Below are 21,192 nucleotides of genomic sequence, written 5' to 3'. Positions count from 1 at the left end.
TGTCTTTGTCTACCAGGGCTGCTATGACAAATTCCACACACTGGCTGGCTTACACAATGGGAATTTATTGTCACGCGGACGCTGGAGGCTGGAGATCCAACGTCAAGGTCTCCCCAGGCCATGCTCTCTCGGGAGCCTGTGGTTCTGGTGCTGGGTTGCTGCAGTCCCGGAGTTCCCTGGCTGGCATCTCTGCCTCCGTCACATGGCGATTGTCCTCCTTGGCCTCCTCCTGTGGCTTCCTCTGACTTCGTGCTTCTTCTGACTTCAGGCCTGCACTTCCACATCCAATTTCCTTTGCTTATAAGGACTTTAGCCACATTGGTTTAAGCTCTGCCCTCAGTCACTTTGGTCACAAGTTAACTGATAATAGCATCTTCAAAGGTCCTTTTTAAAAGGGGTTCATACCCACAGGTCTGGGGATTAGGGCTTGAATATGTCTTTATGGGGGGACGTGATTCCATCCCCAACGGTGGGCAATACCTCCTACAAAGACTGTATTTTCCCTAAACAGGAAATAGGGATGGATACTGAAAATTTTTTTTAAAAAAAGATAATTTTCCATCATATCTTTTTCAAAGGAGCACAGTGAGTATGCGTGTGTGTCTGTGTATCTGTGCACTTGTGTCCCTGTGTGCAGGGCCTGCCTCCACAGGGCATCTGGGAAGGTCTGGTGGGGAGCCCTGCCGGGCTGGGGGGCTGTAGGTGTCTGGAGCTGGCATCTCACTGGGCAGAAGCAGGGCCATCGCCTTGCAGCATGCTTCATCTTTGGGGACTCTGGACCTCGTGGTTGTTTCCTGAGTAGTTTTACTTAAGGAGGGATTACTAGACCCTTTCTCCTGGAGGTGCCTGACAGACAGGCTACCAGCCAGAGTGCATGCAAGCCGGCCCTGAAAGAAAAGCAAGCCTGTGGTTCTGCTGCGAAGCAGAACTTCCCTCTGTCCTGCAGTGCTGCATGAAGGCAAGGATTTCCAGCGGGACCCTGGCCCCCCACCTCAGAATGATGGGCTTTGCCTCGGCTCATCCCTGCCCTCGGGCCCCGCCCTCCCTTGCTCCCTGGGACCTAATGGCGCCTGTTTCACAGCTGGACACTCCTCTAAGCGAGGCAGGAAGCGGGCCCCCGGGAGGCAGATAGAGCCCAGCGAAGCAGATAAGCGAGTGAGCCCGCTGGATGCCTCCGGGGGCCTGGGGCAGGCTCAGAGATAAGCGGAAATGCCAGGCTATTCGTGGCCGTGGCCGGGAGCTCTTCTGGAGAAACCCTCCCGGCCGCTCGGCCCCTCACTCCCGTGCTCGGAGCAGCCCGCAGCGTCGGTCTCCAGGCCGAGCAAACACCGAGCTGGCAGCCGCGCTCGCACGGTGGGGACGCCGCGCCCGCCAGAGGCCCGCAGCGGGCGCCCGGGTGCGCGCAGGCGTTTGCGGTAAGGCGGCTCCGGGCCAGCTCGCTTCGCAGCTGGAGCCCGAGGAGCGGGCGGCAGGGTCACGGGGCTAGGGGGCCTGGTGACAGTTGTTCTCCAGACTTGGGGCCTCTTGGACCGAGCAGCTGAGTCAGCAGGAAGCTTCGGCTGACGAGTAGAGCCTGGGGATGGTCAGCCCGGGCCTTCCCCGGTGCGGGGGCCAGGGCGGTGCGGACCATGCCCCAAGGCTGCTGACGCTCCTGTCGTCTGTGTTGAGCCCTGGGAGGTCCCTGGGGTTCTTTTTCATCTGTCTTGCTCTCCTAAGGTATGCTTGGCTTAAGGGAGGGCATATTTCCACTTCCTGAGCCTTCATCTGCCAATAGTGCAGGTGGGGAGGTGGCCTGGGCCAGGCCAGGTGCCTGGGGATGGGGGGACGCCCCCTCCTTCTCCTCCTGCCCCCACCCCACAACAGTGACTGAGCTCCTTCTGTCTTGGGGGCTGAACATCGGGGCAGGGGCCGGGAGGGAAGGCTGGCCTTCAGGCTGGCAGACCTGACGAGGGCGAACGTGTGCTGACCCTGTGCCAGGCTGTGCCTGGGGAGTCACTTGCATTCAACACTCAGAAGACACATGACGCTGCAGCACTATGAGCAAACCTCACCAGTGAGGAAGGCTGGGTTCACGGCTTACATCCCAGGGGTGCAGCCAGCCCATTTGCACCTTGTGTGAAATGGAAAAGGGCGCACTTCCTCAAGACTCTTGGCCTCTGTCTGTTAGAAAATTGTCACAATATTTGTGCTGCGTGCCGGGATGTTGTTGTTACAAATCTACAATGAGTGTGATGTGTGTAGTGTCCTTAGATGTCGTGCCATTGAGCTCTGCACAACCCACTCCTGGCCTGCTCCCTGGAGCAACCTATTTCAGGCTTTTGTCTGTTTCTTCTGGTGCTCAACTCCATATTTTCGTCAGCTATTTCTTCATTATCAATTTGGTACATTATTTATGGGATTCCCATTAGGATAAATGAAGATCTAGCTCTCTCACACACTGTATTTCCCCTCCCCCATCCTCATAATAGATATATCACTATTTTTACTTAAAGTATTTATTTTTATTATGGCTGTAAATATTATTCATTGCAAAATCAATTTTTGTTCTGTAATTTCATTCTTTCTTGTAAGAACTCTGATTCTGCCTTCTCATAATAATGGCTAATGTTTGAGCTCTTGCTATGTGCCACGCACTGTTTTCAATGCCATACAAGCATTCCCATGTAATCTTCCCGACTCTGTAAAGTATAGGTACAGTTATTCTTCTCACATTACAGACCAGGAAACAGGTTAAGTAAACTGGACCGGGATTCCTGCTAGTCAGTGGCAGAGGCCAAAATTAAATCCAGACAATCTGACTCCAGACCCCATGCTGTTTCACTACAGGTCTTTAATTTATGTCATATTGTATCCTGTTTTTTTTTTCTCCCTGGATTTTTTCTAGGGACTCTCTATCCTCCTGCTTCCACTCGGGTTCTTTGGAACTAGTTTGAAGCTTTTGTTTCTTGGAGATTTTTGTTTGTTTGTTTACTCCCTCATTTTGCTAGATTATATTCTCAAATCAGTGTCTTTAGAAAGTGTGGGTTATTTTTTTCATAATTGCAAATCTGAAAACTCTTCATTCTATCCTCTGATAATGATGAAATGTCTTCAAAGTTCTAAAGGGCTTTCCAATTTAGAATTCTATATCCAACTGAATTATCTTTCAGCATCCAGTTTTTTTTAGGATGTGAAGTCTGATATTCTGATTCCATTTCTTTGATATATGATTTTGTTTTTCTTTTACATTTCTAAGAGCTTTGTAATCTCTTTATCCCTCTGTTCTAAAAGTCCATTGTGACTGTAGTAGTTTTTCTTTACAATTTCCTTCCCTCTTTCTCTCATTTCTCTTTCTGAAACTCCAAAGAATTATATGTGGGACCAGCTAGATTCATTATCTAATTTTCTTATTTTTTCTCTGCTGATAAATATGTCTTCATCCTTTAGCTCTATTTTCTGGAGTACTTTCTTAACTTTATTTTCTAATCCCTGTATTAGATTTTAAACTTCTAACATTCATAGTTTTAATTTCCAAGAGCTCTCTTTTATTTTGTGTTTGTTCACTTTTTCTAACAGCCTCTTTTTTAATTCATGGAAAAGCTTTTCACACCTTTCTGTGGCTACTAATGAGAGCCTTTTTGAAATGTTTTTCTATTTCCCGTTTTCTCTATTTCCTCCAGGATTATGATTCTGTTTGTTTTGTTCTCCCCTTTTCATCTTGGGGGCTTTCTTGAAATATCTGGTGAGCCTCTTTTGCTGATCATATTTCAAAATAAGGGACTAAAAACTGAGTGAGTGGTTGGAGCTTAATGACTGCCTGGCTTTGTTGAGGGTGATTGGGTGGGGCCCTGTTCAGGGGACCCTCCACAGCCAGTACATAGAGCTATTGTACTGGGGACTGTTGATTTCTCCAGAAACAGACCTCTGCTATCCTGGGAGGTGGGGGTCTCCTTGCCATAACCATTCTGGCAGAGGTGTGGGGAGGCAGCAAAGCCACTGTTTTGAAATTGACGTCGATCCTTCAGCCTTGCATTTCTGCCCCCCCCCCCTCCTTGCACTGCTACCTGGGGTCTCAGGGTCCAAAGTCCTCTCTGAGCTTCTGCGGGGAGAGTGGCTCCATGCCTGTCTGCATTGCCTTTGTGTGCTTAGTTAGGCTGTGGTTTTCTCTTTCTTGCTTCTCCGGTTCTCTCTCCTCTGACGGCTTTATGCCTTCCAGAAATCTGTTGACCACACTCACTCACCAGTGGCTCCTCTTCCATTCTCGTTGCCATTGAGGGTGTCTGTTTTCTTCCTTTACTATCATTTTAATGAGGACGCTGGAGGAGAAAGAGATAAATATGGGGAGTCTATCATTCCACTTGAGTCAGAATCTTGATGTCATTTTAAAATGAGTTGTTGCGGTATCTCCTACCCATGAACCCAGAGACTGTCAGGTCACCAGAAAGCATCTTAGCCCCACACTTGGGCACACAGATGTCAGCCTGTGTTTTCTTGGGAGCAGACCAGTGCCCTGTCCTCACCCGGGAAAGATGAGGTGTTATTGGATTTCATACTCTGTGCCCATCCAGCACACTCCCTCTTTGGTCCATGTGCCCTTGGTTTAGGGGGTAGAATGCCGCCCCCATCCCCTGAGCAGGCACCGTTGCCCAGGTACTTCCTGAGTCTCGAACAGCAGGGAGAGTTGGAGAGAAGCCATGCCTTGGCCCTCAGGGAACCCATGTGTTCATTAACTTAAGTCTCCTGTAGGTAAAGCCTGTCCTCTTGGCTCCTCTTTTTCATCAAAGAAGCCTCAAGAACTTTCCCTGTTGGTGTGTGCTAAGCTTTTCCCCCAGAAGTTGCCAGAGCTTACTTCTGGGAATTGTCAGGGTTTCCTTCCCTGGACTTACTCTGATTGTTCTGGGGAGCCTGAGCCACTGCCTCCTCCTTCCACAGAAGTCTTCCCAATGTAGCTCAGCCGCGTGCTTCCTGACGTAGCCACATTGGTTCATTCCTTTGATCCGGTTGTACTGAGTGCCTGGCCACGTGCCTGCCTGCAGGAACCCATGAGCTGCCTTGCAATCGCTTGTTCAAGGGAGATCTGGGGCAAATCCTTTTGTAATTTAAATAACTATTTTTGACATAGATGCTTATTCTTAATATGTCTGGGATATCTTTTGACCTCCGTTGGGTTCATCTGGACTTGTAAGATGACTTTCCAGGCGTTATTGACCTGGATCCTGCCTGGCTCTCAGTTGCTCTGAAGACCTCTGTGGCAGCTGAGATTGAAGCATCCGGTTGTCCCTGTTGGTGGGGACTCTCTCCCAAAGACTGTGCTCTCTTTAGACTGGGGAGGACCTCATTCCATAAAAAATTATTGGGACCTCTTGTGGGAGAAGCACTGGGCTGGGTGTTAGACTTCCAGAGATTTCTCCAGGCAGCCATTTCTCAAAGTTTGACCCTCAGGCAAGTAAAGGGCACCAAATGTCAGATGACGTCCTGCTGACGAGCGCAGTGAATCCCCAGGAGGATCCGGAGCACGTGGTATTTCCCAAACTGCTTTTTCCAAGGAGGATTTGTTCATTTGTGTTTGTTTTAAATCACACTGAATCTAACAAATCAGAGCTCTTTTGAGCATGCTCTGGGCCATTGTGCCAACGACAATCAGGGCCGTTCCCAGAAATGGATCTGGATTTCTCCATGGGCAGCTTAGGAGCAGCTGTCCAAATAGAGGGATGGGGACTGTATTAGTTAGGTTTCTCTAGGGAAACAGAACCAAAAAGAGATATCTGTAAATGTAAGATTATATAAAAATGTCTCACACAACTGTGGGGATGCACAAGTCCAAATTCCGAGGGCAGGCATCAAACTGGCAACTCCGATGAAGGTGTTTGATGAACTCCTCAGGAGACAGGCTAGCCGAAGAAGTGAAGGTCCTCTCTCTGTCTCCTTAAAAAGTCTTCAACTGATTGGATTAAATCCAGCTGATTGAATTCTCTCATTGTGGAAGACATGCCCTTTGTTGATGTAATCAGTCACAGGTGCAGTCAATTGACTGATGATTTAATAAACCAGCCTTCTGGTTTATTAACCAGCCACAAATGTCCTTGCAGTAAAGGTTAGGCTAGTGCTTGCTTGACCAGACACCTGGACACCATCACCTGGCCAAGTTGACACATGAACCTGACCATCACAGGGACCAAGGGGGGTTGTGGTCAAGCTGCATTTGCATAGCAAGCATGCCATTTTTATGTTACCTGTGGCTTAAAATAGCAAACTGATCTAAAGGTGCTTTTAGATGTCAAACTTCCATGTCAAAGTTTATTATCATAATCGCTTTTATTTGGGTTGGTGGAGATATAGGGGACACTACTCCCTACCTCCTTGGTGCCAGCACAGACTATCCCTGAACCAGCCTCAAAAGGCACCTTGCACAAATTTCCCTCTTGGGGCCTTGCTCCTTCTGGATGACGGTACAGATGCGGATAGTGTATTTAAATGGCTGTGGCATCCTCGGGACTCTGTGGCACCCCTCATTACCAACTCACCACCAACCTGAATGTCTCTGCTTTTGTCTGCTTTATTTATGCTTCTGTAAAATGTCTAACTCAAACCAAGAGCTCCTGAGGCTCAGCAGTCTGGACACCACAGAACCAATTGCTCACCTGCGTCCCCCTGAGACTGTTACAGGTTAGAAGCTGGGTGCCTGACACCTGCACTGTCATTATTGGGGTGAACAGGGGGTCCCTGATAAATGTGTGTCAAAGGGCTCTGCAAGGAATGTGGCCTGCAGGTGGCACTTGGCGGGTAGCCCGGGCCATTGTCCCTCAGTTCTATTTTTAGGTACAAGTGACTAATGACTGAGGGCTCCATGTGTTTTGGGGGGAGGGGGGTTGCTGCAGACACCCCACAGGCAGCCTGAATACATGTTTAAGGTTCAGAGCATCAGCAAAATAGATGCATCAGATTTTTTTTTTTTTTACTTTTTTTTGTAGTAACATAAATACAACTCAAAATATCCCATTTTAACCATTTTCAGGTGTACAGTTCAGTGGTATTAATGATGTTCACCTTGTTGTGCTACCATCACCACCATTCATTACTCAAAATTTTTCATCACCTCAGATACTCTGCAGCCATTAAGCAATAACTCCCCAGTCCCTTTACCCCCAATCGATAAGCTTTGATCTGTCTCTATGAATTTACTTATTCTAGCTATTTCATATCAGTGAGATCATACAATATCTGTCCTTTTGTGTCTGGCTCATTTCACTAAACATGATGTCTTCAAGGATCATCCGTGTTGTAGCACGCATCAGAACTTCATTCCTTTTAGGATCGAATCATCAAAAGTTTGTATTTGATTCATAAAAACATCAACATTTCCTGGGGAAAAATCAGCACTTTGTTGAAGGGCCTCGCACTTTTTGCTTCTCATTGTGAATTGTGTGTGTGTGTGTGTGTGCTGAGTGGGACACAATTTTTTCTTGTCAGTGCTTTGTGCCTCCAAGGCCTGGCTCTGCCCTGGGGCCCTAAACCTCCTTTTGGAGTCCAGCAGTCAGGTACTTTCCCTAAAGGACTCCTTCTCTTCTGACATTTTGTTTCAGCCACATAAACCCCTTCCTGCTGCCCTGGGTAGATTCTTAAAATATTTGCCCATCAGCAGCCTCTCAGAGAGGAATGTTACATGATGTCAAAGGGGCCCCAAGGAGAAGGGCCTGGGACAAACCCAGCCTGTCACTCCGGCCTGTGGAAGGCGGGGGAGATAAGCAAAGGCACAGAGAGAGCCCGGTCTTCCCAGCTCCCCGAGCCACCCAAGCAGACGGTGTGGGTTGGCACTGCAGGGCAGGCCATCAGCTACCCGGGACGATGAACTTCCAGGCGCCATTGTCTGAGTAAAACCCAGAGCTCCGTGGCTCTTCCTTCTCCTCACCCTCACCAAGCCTTCATCTGGAATTTGGGAGCCTCCAAGGAGAGGGGGCTGCAGGCACTGGGCAAGACCTGCTTAGCCACCATGGACAAAAAGCTCAACGTGCTCAGCGAGAAGGTTGACAAACTCTTGCATTTCCAAGAAGATGTCACAGAGAAACTGCAGAGCGTGTACTGCGGCCTGGGCCACCTGGAGCAAGGCCTGCTCCGGCTGGAGGCCTCCTACACGCCGGACCAGGTGGGGGCTGGCGCTGCTACCCCCGTGGATGCTCGGGCTGGGGGTCCCGAGGTCCCGGAGCTGGTGCGAGCCGTGCGGCACGATGCCGCCCAGCACAGCGCCAGACTCAAGGCCCTCTTCAGGATGGTGGTGGCGGTGGACAAGGCCGTCGCCGTGGTGGGGGCCATGTTCCGGAACTCTGAGGTGGTGGGCTTCATCATGCAAGGGAGTGTCCCCTGGAAGAAAGGAAGCCTGGCCCATGGCTCCGAGGAGGTTTGTTCCCGGCCCTGGTGTCTTTCTGATGGGAAGGGAGGCCCAGGACCCTGGTGGTGGACTGGCCAGCGGCTTGTCTTAGGAGAGCTGGGGGTGGGTCAACCTTTCTTGCACCTTCTATGTGACCTTGTAGTGGGAAAGGAGAGACAGATGGACTCCGAGGGCTGCCTCTTAGCTCAGACGGACACTGACGAGCTGCTCTCCCCAGGGAGAGGAAGAGGCAGTGTCCTGGTGAGGACTGTGGGGCCTGGGACGAATGGGCAATTAGGGAGAGGAGCCCCCTCAAGCTTCTCCACCTCCCCCAGACTTCTCCTTCCTGCAGCACTCTTTTCTGCTCCTTTATACCCAGGTTGGGAGACAGGTGGGGAGTGGTCTTTTCACCCTGATACTCCCCACCCTGCCTAGATATCCAAACTTGCTTCACACTTTCTGCCTTCAACCTTGTGCTCTGCCCCAGGGTGGGTGGAGCGTGCAGCTGCCTCTGGGAAGATGAGTGTTGACAGTGACCGGTGACCTCAGGGCCACAGGGAGAAGGGTGGGGGTGGGGATTCTGGGAGCGGCTGTTCCCAAATGTTGCATAATCAACCCCACTGGCTAGTGGAAGTTGGCTAGGGGCAGGGCTGGGGACTGGGGTGTGTGTGTGTGGGTGCAGGGTACAGAGGCATCAGCACCTTTGGAACTGCTAATTGGGCACTTAGCAGCACTCAGACCGCCTGGAGCCACAATCTCCGCTCCCGGCAGTTCGCCACGGCCTCTGGCAAGAGATAAGTCAGGGTCTAAAGGGCTCTGTGCCCGACAGTGTCAGCTACCGAGGCATTCAGGGGCAAGGCCACCCAGCCTGACCCCTGCCCTGCCCTGCGGCTCCTCCCAGGGCACACCTTACTCTCTTCGACCCCCTGCTCTCTGCGTCCCGTCTCTCCTCCCTTCCCACTTCCCTCATGCACTGCAGGGGACATGTGACCTTCTGCTCTTGCCACTGAAAACCAATCTCAGCTTTAAAAAAGAAAATTAGTCTAATATTTGCATAGGGTAAAAAACAAAACAAAACAAAACATTCATGTGGCATAAAAAGCCTCTGCCTTCCTCCTATCCTGCCCCCAGACCCAGGATCTCTCCCCAAGGCAATCATAAGGACCTCACCCATGTGTGCTGTTAACTCAGATTTACTCACATTGGTCTGGCTTGTTTTGTCTGTTTGTTTACTTACTGTATTTTGGGCGGTATATCACGTTTGTACCTAGAAAGCTTTCTTGTACTTTTTTCTTCTTGTAGTTGCAGACAGCTCCATTTTGGGGATGTGTCTTAATTCATTAGCCAGTCCCATGTCATTTGTTTATATTGTTCTTATCTTTAGCTATTATAAATAATGATGCAGTGATTATCTGTAGATATATGTCTTTGAACACAAGCATGAGTTTTTCTGTACGATACAGTCCAAGAGTGGAAATGCTAAGCCAAACCGACATTTAAAGAAGTTATTCCAATAACATATAGGAATGATTGTTGTCTCCATGTTTGCTAACAAAACATATTATCCAATTTTTTTGATTCCTTGTCTGTCTGGTGGATGAAAAATGAGGTCCTTATTGTGCATGTATTTTTTAACATCTTAGTAGGAAAAGTTTCAAATATATATAAAAATAGAGAGATTAGTATGATGAATGCCGCAAACCCATCTCTCAGCTTTAGGCACGGGTAACTGGCAACCAGTGTTGTTTAAAATGTTCCCACCTCTTCCCCACTCCAGAATCTGAGACATTAGATCCTTTCTCTCATAAACATTTTCACATTTATATCTGAAAGATAGAGGCTCTTTTAAAAACATAATTATAGTATTATTATCACACTTAAAAAGTAAAGGATAACTTCTTTATGTCACCAAAGTCAGTGTTCAGATTTCCCTGATGTCTTATCCTTTATCTTTTAAATATTCTATTGTGGTAACAAACATACAACTCAAAATTTCCCATTTAACCACATGCAACTGTACAATTCAGTAGTTTTAATTACATTCACAATATTGGGTTACCATCACCAGTATCCATTACCCTTACTTTTCATCACCTCAAACAGAAACTCTTCACCCATGAAACTCTAATTCTCTCTTCCTACCACCTGCTCCCTACCCCCCACCCTTGGTATCCTATAAACTGCTATAAACTATCCCATAAACTCTCTCTCTATGTGAGGTTTGCTTCTTCTACATTTTACATATATGGGAGATCGTACAATTTGTCTTTTTGGGTCTGGCTTATTTCACTCAACATGGTGTTTTCAAGGTTCATCCATGGTTTTGCATATAATAGAACTTCATTCCTTTTTATAGTTGACTAATACTCCACTGAGTGTATATACACCATTTTGTTTCGCCATCATCTGTTGATGGACACTTGGGTTGCTTCCAACTTTGGGCTATTGTCAATAATGCTGCTAGGAATGTTGGTGTACAAGCATCTGTTTGAGTCCCTGCTTTCAATTCTTTTGGCTAATATACCAAGAAGTAGGATTGCTGGGTCATATGATAATTCTGTTTTCAATTTTCTGAGGAACCACCAACTGATTTCCACAGCAACTGCACCATTCTCCAGTGCCACCAGCAAAGGATAAGGGTTCCTTTTTCGCCATATCCTTGCCAGTACTTCCCTTCCCTTCCCTTCCCTTCCCTTCCCTTCCCTTCCCTTCCCTTCCCTTCCCTTCTTTTTTAATAATAGTCATCCTAGTCGGGGTGAAGTGGTATCTCAATATGATTTTGATTTGTATTTCCCTAATGACTAACGACGTCGAGCATCTTTTCATGTGCTTGTTGGCCGTTTGTATATCGCCTTTAGAGAAATGTCTATTCAAATCCTTTGCCCATTTTTAAATTGGGTTGTCCTTTTGTTTTTGAGCTGTAGCAGTTCTTCATATATTCTGCATATTAAACCCTTATCAGATATATGATTCATAGTTATTTTTCTCCCACTCAGTTGTCTTTTCACTTTCTTGAAATCCCACTGGATTTGGTTGTGATTTCTTAGATAGGATACCAAAAGTGTGAGCAACAAAAGAAAAAATCAATTAAGTGGACTTCATTAAAATTAAAAATATTTTCTTCCTTTTTTTTTACACAGTTTATTTGAATCAGAGTCCAAATAAGACCTATGTATTGCAGTTGATCATATGTCTCTTAAACCAAACTCTTTATTTTGAATTCATAAAAATTTTTTTAAAACTTTTATTATGAAATTCAAACATAACCAAAAGTAGATAGAATGATGTCTCCCTGTAGTTTTAATTTACATTTCTTTTACTAGACAAGATTGAGCATCTTTCATGAGTTTAAAAATGTTTGCATTTTCTGTAAATTGTCTGCTCATGTCTTTCTCCCTCTTTTCTATTTTGGTTTTTGGCCTTTTTCTTCTTGATTTGTAAGCACTCTCTCTACATATTAACAAAATTAGCTGTTTTAAAAGTTGCAAATGTTTAGGAATTTCTGGATGGGGAAATGTCATAGAACGTTTTCTTTTCTCATTTCTTGTCTGTACTGCTGTATTGGCACTTGATTGCTATCTCTCTGGTCCCTGTATTTAATACACAGATGAGTAACTATCTACAAGTTTGGATGTAGTCTCCTAATCAGGCTATCAGCTCCTTGTTGGCCCCGACTTGAGGCCTCTACTTCCCTCCCTGTACTGAGGACAGGGCTGGTCTTGCAGGAAGTGCTGAGAATGACCAGTGAGCTGAGACACAGCCACAACTATTTAACACGTTGTCCGTGCTGAAATCTGTGACGTAAGGAGACTTTATGGAGACCCTTTTTGTGTTTCCTAAGCCTGCTTACAAAGAAGAGGCATAGTAATCATTTGTGGAATCAAATTAAATCTTAGCACTGATTGTTAAATTTGAATATTTGTGCCAGGATTTTGTAAAGGACCTTCTTGGATCTTCTGAAGTGTTGACTGGCACTTCCTTTGCTTGCTACAAGGACTTAGCTTATTATCAGAAGCCAGGTGGTCTCTCATGAAGGACAGGCTCAGGCTCAGCCCGGGGTGGCCCAAATCTTGGCCAAGCCATTTAGACATCATCCATGAGTCTAGAATGGTATTTGGGTTTCTTCTACTTCCTCTAGATGCTCAGAACAAGGCAGGGACCAGAGTGTCGCACACTCAGGACTCCTGAGGCCAGAACTCAGCTGTGTGTGTGCGTGTGCATGTGCGTGCCTACACTGCAGACAGGGAGGGAGAGGACATTTTGAGTCCAACAAGGTCTGCCAAAGGACAGTCTGTACGCATCTCTCTCTACCGGTGGGGTGAAACAGGAGGAGGCCCGCGATAATGCCTCCAGTTCCCCCAACTATGGGGGCGGCAGGACAGATTATATATACAGAGAGAGGACAAGGAGAGGCATCTGCTGAGCAGGGAGTCCAGGCCACACTAATGACGATGGTGATGATGATAGCAGCAGTGAACATGTGTATATGAAGTGTATATACATGCCAGCCACTGTGCAATGTGTTTCCCATATGTTGTGTCCTTATCATTAGGAGGGCAAAGGTTGTACTGGAATCCCAAAGGAACAAGCAGATAATAGGACTGAGAGAAGTGGGAACAGCGTAGAGAAAACAGTGGAACCGATCCTAAGCCTTAGGGTCAGAGAGACATTAGGGAGAGGTGGGGACCAGGGCACTCTAGTTAGAGGGAACTGCTCCAGTTGGCTTTTGCCATGTGGACCTAGAGTTGCCAGATCTTCAGATTTTTTCAAGAGAAGCTGGGAAGCTATAGTGTTTTGTTTTTTTTTGACTAAGCTTTATTAAGGTATAATTTACATAAAATAAACTACACACACACACACACACACACAAACTACACCCAAATAAATGGCACACATTTTATGTATACAGTTCAACAAATGTATATAACAATTTAGCTACCACGATAATCAAAAGAGAGAAAAATTCCATCACCACAAAGGGGAACTTCAAATTTTAATGTAAATCCTACGTTTTAAATGTTGATAAATTGAAAAAATTTTAAATGCTATGTAAGCAAACAAAATGCATCTGGAGCTGTGTTTGGCCTCTGGGCTCCCAGTTAAAGGCATCCATGGCCAAGTAGACACATGCTTCGGTGGTAAGTGCTTTTGCACCTGGGCTAGCACCAGAGCTGCTGCTGTGACAAGTGCCAGAAGGAGTCTTGGGACTTGTTTCGGTTTGCTAAAGTTGCCAGAATGCAATATACCAGAAATGGGTTGGCTTTTAGAATGGAGATTTATTAGCCTACAAGTTTACAATTCTAAGGCCATGAAAATGTCCAAATTAAGGCATCAAGAGTACGATACAGTCTCTGAACACCAGTTACTGGTGAGCTTGGACTCCTCTGTCAAACAGCAAGGCACATGGTGATGTCTGTTTGTCCTTCTCTCCCGGGTTTTGTTGCTTCCAGCTTCAGGTTTCGTGACTTCCTCTCTGGGCTTCTGTGGGTGTTTCCTTGTCTCTCAGTCTCTTAGTTTCATCTTTTCTGTTTTAGCCTCTTATAAAGGACTCCAGTAAGAGGATTAAGACCCACCTTGAATGAGGTGGGTCACATCTCAATTGAAATAACCCAATCAAAACTCCCACCCACAATAGATCTGCACCCACAGGAGAGGTTTAAAGGAACATGGCATTTTCTGGGGTACATGGAGCTTCAAACTACCACAGGACTTCATGGTCAAAGGCTCAAAATGCCCCAGCAAGGGGTCCATCCATCCAGAAATGTTTCTTGACAGCTCATGCTGGGCTGTGCCAGGAGCATACTGAGCAGGCAGGCCTGTTTTAGGAGTAAAGGCACATGGACACCAGGTGCTGGTTGGTGTGGATCATTCCAATTTAACAAATTGCTGCTGGGTGCCTCTCTTTGCCAGGCACGGAGCTCATTGAACACCGACAGCTGTTTGTCTCCAGCAGGATGACGTTGCCAGTGCCCAGGGTACTCTTCTTGGGACACTCTACTTATTAGCTCACCTGATATCCACTAATTCTATGAGGTCAATCAAATTATTAGTTCTGTTTTACAGACGAGGAAAGTGAGACATAGAGAAGTTAAGGATCTTGGCCAAGCGGTAAAGGCAGGGTTCAAATCCAGCAAGTCTGGCCTGAGAGTCCACACTCTGGCTATGGGCTATCCTGTGAGTAGGTGACTGCGAGGTCCCTGGCAGACATTGTTGATCGATTGTGGCACTCTTATCCCACTAAGCATGGATTCATTTGACTTCAGAATCCAACTGCTGCTAGCTGTGACCAATTGATCAGAGTTGACATTTTAAGACTGAGTTTATTTTCCATCCCTAGTCTAAGTCCTTTGAGGTTCAGTCTCTTTAGAACCCATTGTCCTCACTGGCAATACTGTGATTGTGCCGGTTTGAATGTATTATGTCCCCCAAACCCCATTATCTTTGATGTAATCTTGTGTGGGCAGAGTATCAGTGTTGATTAGATTGTAATTCTTTGAGTGTTTCCATGGAGACGGGCCCCACCCAGCTGTGGGTGATGACTCTGATTGGATAATTTCCATGGAGGAGTTGGCCGGCCCATTCAGGGTGGGTCTGAATTAAATTACTGGTGCACTATATAAGATCAGACAGAAGGAGCAAGCTGCTACAGCCAAGAGGGACACTTTGAAGAAAGCACAGAAGCTGCAGATGAGAGACACTTTGAAGACGGCTGTTGAAAGCAGACTCCTGCTCCAGAGAAGCTGAGAGAGGACAAATATCCCAAGTGCAACTAAGAGTGCAACTAAGAGTGACATTTTTGAGGAACTGCAGCCTAGAGAGGAACATCCTGGGAGAAAGCCATTTTGAAACCAGACGCCAGCCACGTGAGTTCCCAGCTAACAGGTTTTCCAGACACCATTGGCCATCCTCCAGTGAAGGTACCCAATTGCTGACGTGTTTCCTTGGACACTTTATGGCCTTAAGACTGTAACTGTGTACCCAAATAAACCCCCTTTTATGAGAGCCAATCCATCTCTGGTGTTTTGCATTCTGGCAGCATTAGCAAACTAGAACAGTGATGCATTGGAAAGAACTTGGGTTCTGGTTCTGAAACTGGGTTTGAATCTGGGCTCTTCCCCTTGTGAAAAGCCTCAGTGACCTTCTCCCTAAAATGATAATGGTAACACTGACCTAATATTACTGTGACACTACATGAAATAATGTAAGTACCTCTATCTTAAGAACATGGTGGGTGCTCAACATGAATGATGATGTTGATGGTGATGATGAGAGATTTTTTTGGTTGTTGTTTTAGAACAAAGAGAAAGCAGAAGAGAAGGGAGCAAAACCAAAGCATGCGCTGAGCACCAGAGGAGTGCAAGCTGAGATCAGGGGGCCCCGGGAAGGTGAGTGGGACCCTCATTTGCTTTATCCCACATTGCACACACAACAGTTTCAGAATAAAAATTGCAGCACCTCAACAGGAAAATGATTGCTGAAAAACCACCTGAGCTTTGCTTTTTGCTGTCCTTTTCGTCCTTTATGTATATCCTGCTAGCGATTTATAGTCAATTGCTATGTCACCTGGAATAGTTCCTCTCTGTGTAGGCTATGCCACCAACTCTAGTCTCAGGTTTATTATTTCACTTTGCTTTCAATTTTTATGGATTGCTTTTTTAAAATTTAATTTTGTTTTATAATTTTGCAGAATATTTACATAGTTCCAAAGTCAAATTGACAAAACAGGGATATATTAAGGGATGTCTAGCTTCCAGCCTTGTTCCCTGCACCCTATTTTCTCCATCCCCTGTTGTAACCATTTAAAAAGGGTTTGCCTTATCTTTCCATTACTTTTTTTAATATTCATTTTATTGAGATATATTCACATACTATGCAGTCATACAAAACAAATCATACATTCGATTGTTCACAGTACCATTACATTGTTGTACATTCATCACCAAAATCAATCCCCGACACCCTCATTACCACACTCACAAAAATAACCAGAGTAATAATTAAAGTGACTAACATTACTTTTTATTATATGCAAGCACACACCTTTATCAGATAAACAGAAGCACACCATCACACTTTTCTCTACCTTGCTCTTTTCACTTACCGTATATGCTGAGCTCACTCCATAGACATTTATAGAGATATTCCTTTCTCCTTTTTTATGGCTGTGAGATACTCCATTGTGTGGATGTACCATAGTTGTGTCAACCAGGCCCCTACTGATGGTCACTTATGTTGTTATAATGGTCTTTGGCCATTATAAACAGCGCTGCATTGAATGACCTTGTGCATGTTCTGTGTAATATCTATCTCTGGGATAGATTCCTCCAAGTGGGATGGCTTTTTAACAGTGCATTTTTATCCTGTTTCCTGTAGAGAGGCAGAAGGTGGACTCATCAGCACAGAGATCGGAGCGTTTGCCCCCTGTCAACACTCCAGGGTTGGGAGCTGACCTCCTCATCCAGGCAGGGGCCTCTCCAGGTCAGGGAGACAGAGTTCCTGGTCCAGCCCAGGTGCCTCCTGACCACCTGCTGCTACCCAGAGTGGTGGAAGCCAAGGCCCCTCAGGTATCCAGTGAGAGCCCCAGGACTGGCTTGGAATTGTCTGCGGGCCCCAGCAGGGCCACTGTTCAGGAGGCTGCACCAGCTGTAGGACAAGGAGCATCGTCCAGCAGGCCTGATTCCCGGTCCTCAGAGGAGAGGGTGAGGCTGACTTCAGGGCCCAGCACCCAGCCCTTGGAGGCTCCAGGGCCCCAGTCCCAGGCCACGGAAGCTCACGGTGGTGGAGAACGGCTTCCAAGGTAAGCCGTGCTCTTCCAAGCCGGGCTAGGGAAGGAATTCACTGCAGCAACTCAGCTGGAGCATGGCCGGCGAACAAGCTGCACGTACTTAGTGTCTGTGGTATGCACAGCTCTGGGCTTGCATGGTGAGGGAAAGACAGAAAAATATCAAGGCCTTCAGGAACTCAGGAGCTCAGGGCACTGGTTCTCACCTGCCGCCCATCAGAATTACCTGGTGGGATCTAAAAAGTACTGATGCCCAAAGATTCTGATTTAATTGGAGTGAGACTCAGACATTGGTTTTATGTTTGTTTGTTTGTTTGTTTTAACAAGCTCCCCAGGTGATTCCAATGTGGAACAGAGCTGAGAGGCACTAGCTCTTAAAGCAACAGTAATGGCTAAAAGACAGTGTTCACTGCTCACTTCCAATGCACAGGCTTTGGCCAAATATATTACAGGCATTATCTTATTTTATTCTCTCAACCTCCCTAGGAGGTGAGGGGTATTGCTGTCCCCATTTTAATGATAAGGAAACTTAGGCTCAGAGTATCCAGGTCCGTACAGCTGGGATCAGAATCCAGGATATTTCACTCCAGAATCTGTACCCTCAACAACTGCACCATCCTGCTTCATGAGGCCAGCATTTAATTAAATCCCAGTAATATGAGGCAGGCGGGGAACTCAGAGTGGTGGGCGGTCAGTGTAGGTGGATTTGATCTAGGAGGGCTTTTGGGGGGATTATGCTGGGGGTGAGGGGGTAGGGGTTGGAAGCTTGGAAGGTTGGATGTTAGGATGAGGCCTCAGCACCTGAGCTCTGGACTCAGCATAGGAGAATGAAGAACCAGATCTGCTGACCCCCTTGTCCTCCCCACCCCTGAATTCTGCAGCTCCTTGGAGCAGCACCCCATCCGGGCCCCTGGATGCTCCCTGGTAGGTCAGGGTGCTCCCCGGGCTCCTCCCAGAGACCCCCTGCACCTGCCGTGGGCTGCCCTGACCTGTAACAGAGCCTCCCTGCGGCCTGGCTCGGGGAGAGGATCTGGTGTCTGTGTTTGCTGTGGTGACTGGCAGAGAAGCCCAGATCATTTGTCTGCCTTTGTTCTGGAAGGAAATGGGAGCCTCCCACGAGGCCCATAAGCTGCAGAGAGGCATTCCTGGCAGGCATCCGTGGGTCCCTGCCAGGGTCTAATTGTGGAATTTGTGGAGGGGGTGAACTTTCCGTGAACTTCTTAGGGACCCCCCAAAAAATCCTGAGTGAGGTGAGAAGGTCCCCATCTCAGTTTCTGCTGCAGGACTCAGGAGGTGGGGCGATCACTACCTGCCTGTCCTCACTGAGCGTGTGGGCATATTTTGAAGAAAATAGATTTGAATTCATAGTGCAGGTTCTGCTTGGCACCGCTGCTTGTGTTGAGCACCCCAAGGCCCCGTCTGGAGGGCGGAACAGAGTGGAGGCCTGTGCAGCGCAGTGGGGAGAAAGCTTTGGACTCTCAGAGTGCTTGGCGTGCATGGCAGTGCTTTGGGGGTCCTCTTGGTTCCCAGGGTGTAAAGACCAAGGGGAGGAGCAGTGACTTTTGGCCCTGGGATGGTGGCCTTCTCGGCTGACTGCCTGGATGCGCCTCCAGCAGCTGCTTCCTGCAGTTTCCTGTGTCCCTCGGGCTGCCTGGGCTGGCTTGGCTCGGGGCCTCCCTTCCCGTCTATCTGTCACCACCAACCCACGCTCAGTCCTGAGGGACCTGGCTTTGGAGGAGTTCTGCTGCCTCCCGCCCAGTCTCTCGGACGGTTCAGGGACCAACACTGCCCTTGGAGGTTCAGCAGCTCAGAGAGGAGGCCCAGGCCTTCCACTGCTGAGCAAGGGCCTCACTTTTTGAACCCTGTGTTTGTGCTTTCCTCTCTTAGTTGAGCCTCTCAGCTAATCTGTGAGGTATTACTATCCCCGTTTGACAGAAGAGGAAACTGAGGCTGGACTTGCCCAGAGCCGTCCAGGAACTGGTGGCAGAACTAAGACCAGCCCCATCTTCCCCTATAGCCCCAGGGGCAGGTGGTCTGTAGTCTGACAAAAAGAAGCCCCCACTAGGGGCAGTCAGGGTGGGGCACAACTCAGAGGGAGGCCTGAACCGCCGTGGGAGGCATATGTGAAGGTCACTGTCCTTCCCTCTGAGGGTTAGGGCTCAGGCGGCCCTCACGACCCCCAGCTGGGGTCCCCAACCCCAGGGCTTCAGGGTGACGAAGTGGGTCTGCGGCAGGGCTGTGGGAAAAGAAACCCCTGCTCTTCAGCTTTGCAGCACGTGAGCCCAGCACGGCCAGGCCTTCCGTCTGTCCTGTAAGTCCAATTCTCATGGGCACTTTAATAAATTGGGGGCTTCCAGTGGGACAATTGACTCGGTTCAATGCCTTCATTTAACTGAAAGCGAAACTGAGGTCCAGAGAAAGGAAGGGGATCCACTGCCTCCAGAGGGGTAGGAAAGGCCCAGATCTCTCAGTCCCCCTGGGTCAGAAGCAGGCTTCAACGGGCCCTCAAAGTTGCTCCGGGGATCCTGAGGGCTGACCGCACCTGAAGCCCGGCCTGTCCCCTGGTGTCCTGTCTGGGCAGAGGTGGTCAGAGATCCAGAGGGCGGGGGCTGGATATGCTGATGTCCAAACTCAAATTAACTCTTGCTGTCTAACAGCCCTAAGGACTCTGTTTTACAGATGAGAACTTGGAAGCCAAGGGAGGTTGTGTGGTCGGTGAGTGGTAAACCCAGGACTGCTCAGACTCGAGTCCTTGTTTGAACCTCAGGGCCATGTTTCTCTCTGCCCCAGGATCTCCATCCATGTGCAGGAGACGGAGATGCGAGGGGAGCTGCTTGTGATGCAAGGGGCTAGCCTCAGACCCACAGCCCCCATGGAGGCTCCAGCGGCCACCCATCCAGGCAAGACAGACCCAGCCGGGCCCAAGTGCTGTCCCCGGGCCCCTGGGTCTGAGTCAGGAGCCAGGGAGTCTCTCCACCTGCCGAAGAGGAGCAGCAATGGGGGAGAAAAGGCCAAGATGGAGCAAGGGCCTGGGGCCAAGCCTGCCATGGGGCCAGGCTGGGTCCGAATGGACAGAAGGGACGAGGCTGCTGGGACCCTAGCCTCACAGGAGGACAGAGGCCCAGGAGCAAGAAGCCCTGAGCTCGGGAAGACCTGCACGGCTGGGGGCATGGAGAGAGTGGAAGCAGGAAGGAGGACACCCCCGGGGGCCGAGGCAGGCAGTGTGGTTCTGGGTAAGTGAAGCCATCACCAGCTCAACAGACGTTCCCTGTGCCCTGCGGGGAGTGAGTGTGGAGGCCTGCTCCCGGAGAGCCTTGCTGCAGCCTCCTGGGGTAAACGATGGGGGTCTGGGGGAGCCTGAGACTCAGAAACAGTCTGCCATACATCCCAGGTGGGAAACCAAGTTGCAGAGAGGCCAATGGCCAAACTCAGATTGACTACAGTGGTAGGAAAGGAGGGGCCCTGCTGGGTACAGGGTAGATTCTCAAAGCCACCCACCTGCCCATGCTTTCCACCATTTGTATCACTGGGGATTGAGACTGGGAGGGCTCCTGTTAAAAAGCAAATGCTTTAACTGGAGAGTGTAACCCACTATTAGCAGTTCATACCCGGGGGCTTGACCCTCAGCCTGGGATAGAGAAGGGGGTGGTGAGGGCTGCCCATCTGCTTTCTGTCTTGGTGGTATTGGGAAGCTGCCCATCCCGTGTGACCTCTGCTGGCTCCCTGCTCTAGAATTTCTGTATGCCCCTGAGGAATGGTCTGCGGGTTATTCTGGAGGCCCCTGCCACTTCTGCCTGTGGCCCTGGATTCCGCAGTTCTCTGTCATCCTGGCCTCTCCAGGCTGTTTCCTTTCCCCATGATGACCTGGTCCAAAGATGGACATGGGCTCCCTTAACTCCTGAAATATGCTAAGAGTAGGTTGCAACTCAGAGTCTTTTGAAGACTTGGGATGGTGACCAGCCTATGTTAACCAAGGGCTCCCATGTGCCAAGCACTGTACATCTGTATCCATGTTTACTTGCACAAGCCTAAGAAGTGGGGACCCACTCTATAGATGCAGAAACTG

General features: G+C 48.4%; 1 protein-coding gene across 2 annotated transcripts in view; it reads left to right on the top strand.

Moving 5' to 3' along the window:
• Window positions 1-21,192, top strand: part of MYLK3 (myosin light chain kinase 3) — a 54,382-nt gene that overhangs the window by 10,964 nt on the left and 22,226 nt on the right. The window contains exons 1-4 of one of the 2 annotated variants that reach the window (XM_037816039.1): window positions 7,664-8,374; window positions 15,639-15,729; window positions 16,718-17,141; window positions 19,917-20,359. In XM_037816039.1, the coding sequence (XP_037671967.1) occupies window positions 7,970-8,374; window positions 15,639-15,729; window positions 16,718-17,141; window positions 19,917-20,359 (1,363 nt within the window). In that variant the 5' untranslated portion in view covers window positions 7,664-7,969. Of the gene's footprint in view, window positions 1-7,663; window positions 8,375-15,638; window positions 15,730-16,717; window positions 17,142-19,916; window positions 20,360-21,192 lie in introns of those variants that run through there. The other variant, XM_037816040.1, reaches the window with a different exon arrangement.

The sequence above is a fragment of the Choloepus didactylus genome, chromosome 22 (genome assembly GCF_015220235.1).
Source record: "Choloepus didactylus isolate mChoDid1 chromosome 22, mChoDid1.pri, whole genome shotgun sequence".
NCBI classification, from domain to species: domain Eukaryota; kingdom Metazoa; phylum Chordata; class Mammalia; order Pilosa; family Megalonychidae; genus Choloepus; species Choloepus didactylus.
This window is presented reverse-complemented; position numbering and strand designations above follow the sequence as displayed.